We start from the raw sequence: 3,093 nt of genomic DNA, 5'->3' as shown, positions 1-3,093 counted from the left end.
CGCATACTAGTACACCGCGGCCGTGACAAACGGGTATGTGCCACACGTGTCTGCAGGAAAGGGTTTGACAACGTACGCGACAGGATTTTCATCCTATTCATGTCATGACCCGACAGTCTATTCGTAAAATCCTCTTACCCTGTCATGCCAAAGTTGGTGTACACCAAATTAAGGAGGCGATCACGAGAGCACCCCGACGTAGGTAGATTGACAGATACGTAGATAGAAACGCTCAGAGTGCCAAAAGTTCGCTAAGAAATGCTTCGCAATTAAAAGAACGCGTTAAATATCAATTGCCCGGAAATTACAAGCAATCTTCAAAGGCGAAGTTTACGTGGCGAAACTTCTCGTCGCAGTACGAGAATAATTCGGCAATCGGTCGTATTTTTCCAACCAGCTTTCCGGGTCTTCACATAGTGATCCGCGGAAAGTTGGCTGCTCCCTGGGCTGATTCATGACGACTCTTTGAGGTGACACAGCAGCCGTCATGGTGTATGTCGTCTTCGTCGCCGTGGCACTTGGCTTGGCAGACAGGGGTCCGTTTTGTGGCGGCAATCCTTGTAGCCTGTGGCTAGCTCGACTCTCCTTGATGCTGTCGTTTTCTTTGTGACTTGGGCTGGGTTCCCGGTTTTTTGTCGGCGTCTGGTACGTGAAGGAACGAGAACCTCCACCAGATGTCACGGGGTCATGACGTCGACGAAGGCAGCAGTCGACTGGTTCAGGACCTAAACTTTTTATTTGGGCGAACCTGTGCGCGATATACGAGGTGTCAAACTACAAGCGATACACGCTTACACTGATAGCGGCTAGTAGAGCGTCGGCCACCGATAAGTTGAGCTGCACTAAGGCGCGTCGGCAATTATACCTGTGGCATCGAACATTCCAGCAGTATTGCTGCTGGCCGCGTTAGTTCCACAGTGGACTCAGCTATTCTCGTTTACGCGTCCAAGCCTATAAGAAGATTCTAAAATAATCTGGAAGGGTTCCCAGACATTATGTCTCGGCTTGCGCAAGGCAGCGGCTACGCGCGCAACGGACTAGATACATAAAAATAACAAAAGAAGCGCGCCTGGCAATATGCTAACGCCCCGTCATAACTGTTCCAATTGTGCTAGAACCTCACAGTGTTAAGGCTGCCGCAGGAAGCAATTCACCAAAATGAGATGTTTGTTACCAAGATACTTCTATCAACTAGCGCCTGCAATACGTTGACTGCTACCAACAAGTTGCGCGATGCCTGCATCTACAGGTAGGGCATTGCAGAATGGTGAACTTTTGCTTGCCTTGGGTTGTGATTTCGAAACGAAGCATGGTACAGGCGGCACGTCATGCACCATATTACCGAGGAAAAAATCGCAACTCAATATTTCAGTCTCGCATGTTAATGGTCGTACAAAAGCAAGACTGGGTAACAGTCCAACGCGTTGGTTTCGGATTCTGCGAGCACTGCCAGTTATGAGTGCTTCGATACCGGTGGGCAGCTCTTTAATCTATAGCTCTATATGCCGTCATTGATACTCATTTCATGTCTTGAAAGATGAAAAGTAACGTGTAGCCGCCTGCATAAAATGAGGAGAAAGCATAGAAATGCAAGAAGATTGTAGAGGAAACACGGGGCCTTTATTTAGCCTTGGTCAATACAGCGTGTTTTTCAAAAACGAAAAATCGACTGAATGCAACGGCATATGCCGCATGAGATGAAGACGACGTGTACGACGTACAGTGATGTATTATAAAAAGAACACGAAACGGTGGCATATAATTAGGATAACTAAGACAGCGCTATAGCAATCCATATACTCGCATAGATCGTGCGCAATGCATAAAGATGCGCCTATAATGTAAACACAAGTAAGCAGCATTTCTAGTTCACCATCAAAAGCCACAAAGAACTCGAAGAACGCTGCTGCTCCCTGCCCGCGCACGGGATCGGGTCTGCCGTCTTGTTGCTCTGGCCGTTCTCCTTCAGGGCTCGACTGTGTCGTTTCCATTGAACGCCTCAATCTTGATGACGTAGACTGCGAAGACGATGGTTCGTTTACTACCGCAGGTACTCCCTCCGTGTCATAGGTAGCGGGCTGCAGTGTACTTATCACTGCTGGAAGTGCAGATGCCCGAGACTCCTGCGCATTCCCACACGTCGCGAGCTCTTGCAGGGTCCCCGGTGCCGTCTGATCTTCGGGACAAATGGGCGGATCCTCTCTTGAGCCGGGCCTCAACATCGGCGTTCCGTCATTCTCCAGCAAGTCATGTCTCGGTGTCCCGAACATTCGTGCGGCGCCTTCCAACAGCCCGTCTGAGGAGCTGCACGCGCGGCCGAAAGCGTTATGGTTGCCTCTGGCTCGCTTTCATCATCCCCTCCTATTGACACGTCGCTGCTTTTTTCTTCAGGCATAACATGGTCTGGTAGCAGCAGCGACTTCGTGGCTGGTCGGTATTTACCGGGCGAGCCCCGAAAAATGGAGGCTTTGGTGCTACTATCGCCACTGTAGGTACGTTGCAACAAACTTGCCTGTCTCGTAGCCTTCCAGGGTTCTCAGATACCTCGCCGTTATCCCGTGAATCCTTCAGGCTGGAAAATACTTTCGGCTCCTGTTCGCTGCAGTAGGCTTCGGCATCTTTTGTCAGTTGCCTTGAACTGAACTCAGTGCAATTCTTGGAAAGGAGGCGCGTGGTGTGGCCAGATTCATAGTGTCCGTCTTCACCGCTGGAAGTATCTTTGCCAAGTGGGTGCAATATAGCGTCATCTGCCATCGTCAGAATTTAAGCACGAACCGTTCTTAAGTGCTCCGCTTGACAGCCCTTTGTGTCAGCCGGTAAGGAGAGCAAGTTTCGCTGCGATGTCAGCGACGGTAATCATAATACCCATGCTGCGCCTAGTATCGCTGCTCACTGTCCTGTCGAATGCTGGCGCTGTCTCTGTTTAGCAGCATCATTATCAGTGGCGGCCTAATCAAGTGAAAAATCTGTTGGCAAAAGGGACGATTAAAAAAGATAGTAGTGCTAGTTCTATGCCGCGAAATCCATCGAACAGCGAAGTTGTTGCACCCCTCACTCGCACCTTGGCAGTACCCTCTTTAGTGCTAAGATTTC

At 49.8% G+C, this 3,093-nt stretch overlaps 1 protein-coding gene across 1 annotated transcript in view; it reads right to left on the bottom strand.

The window, feature by feature from the left end:
• The window catches only part of LOC119403423 (uncharacterized), a 28,071-nt gene extending 25,317 nt beyond the window's left edge, over positions 1–2,754 (bottom strand). Inside the window, exon 1 of the mRNA XM_037670358.2 lies at positions 2,513–2,754. Within this exon, the coding sequence (XP_037526286.2) occupies positions 2,513–2,754 (242 nt within the window). The remainder of the gene's footprint in view (positions 1–2,512) is intronic.
• Between the last annotated feature and the right edge of the window lie 339 nt (positions 2,755–3,093).

Source organism: Rhipicephalus sanguineus, chromosome 8 (genome assembly GCF_013339695.2).
Source record: "Rhipicephalus sanguineus isolate Rsan-2018 chromosome 8, BIME_Rsan_1.4, whole genome shotgun sequence".
Lineage (NCBI taxonomy): Eukaryota > Metazoa > Arthropoda > Arachnida > Ixodida > Ixodidae > Rhipicephalus > Rhipicephalus sanguineus.
Note: the sequence above shows the minus strand (reverse complement) of the source record. Positions and strands in the feature narration are given on the sequence as shown.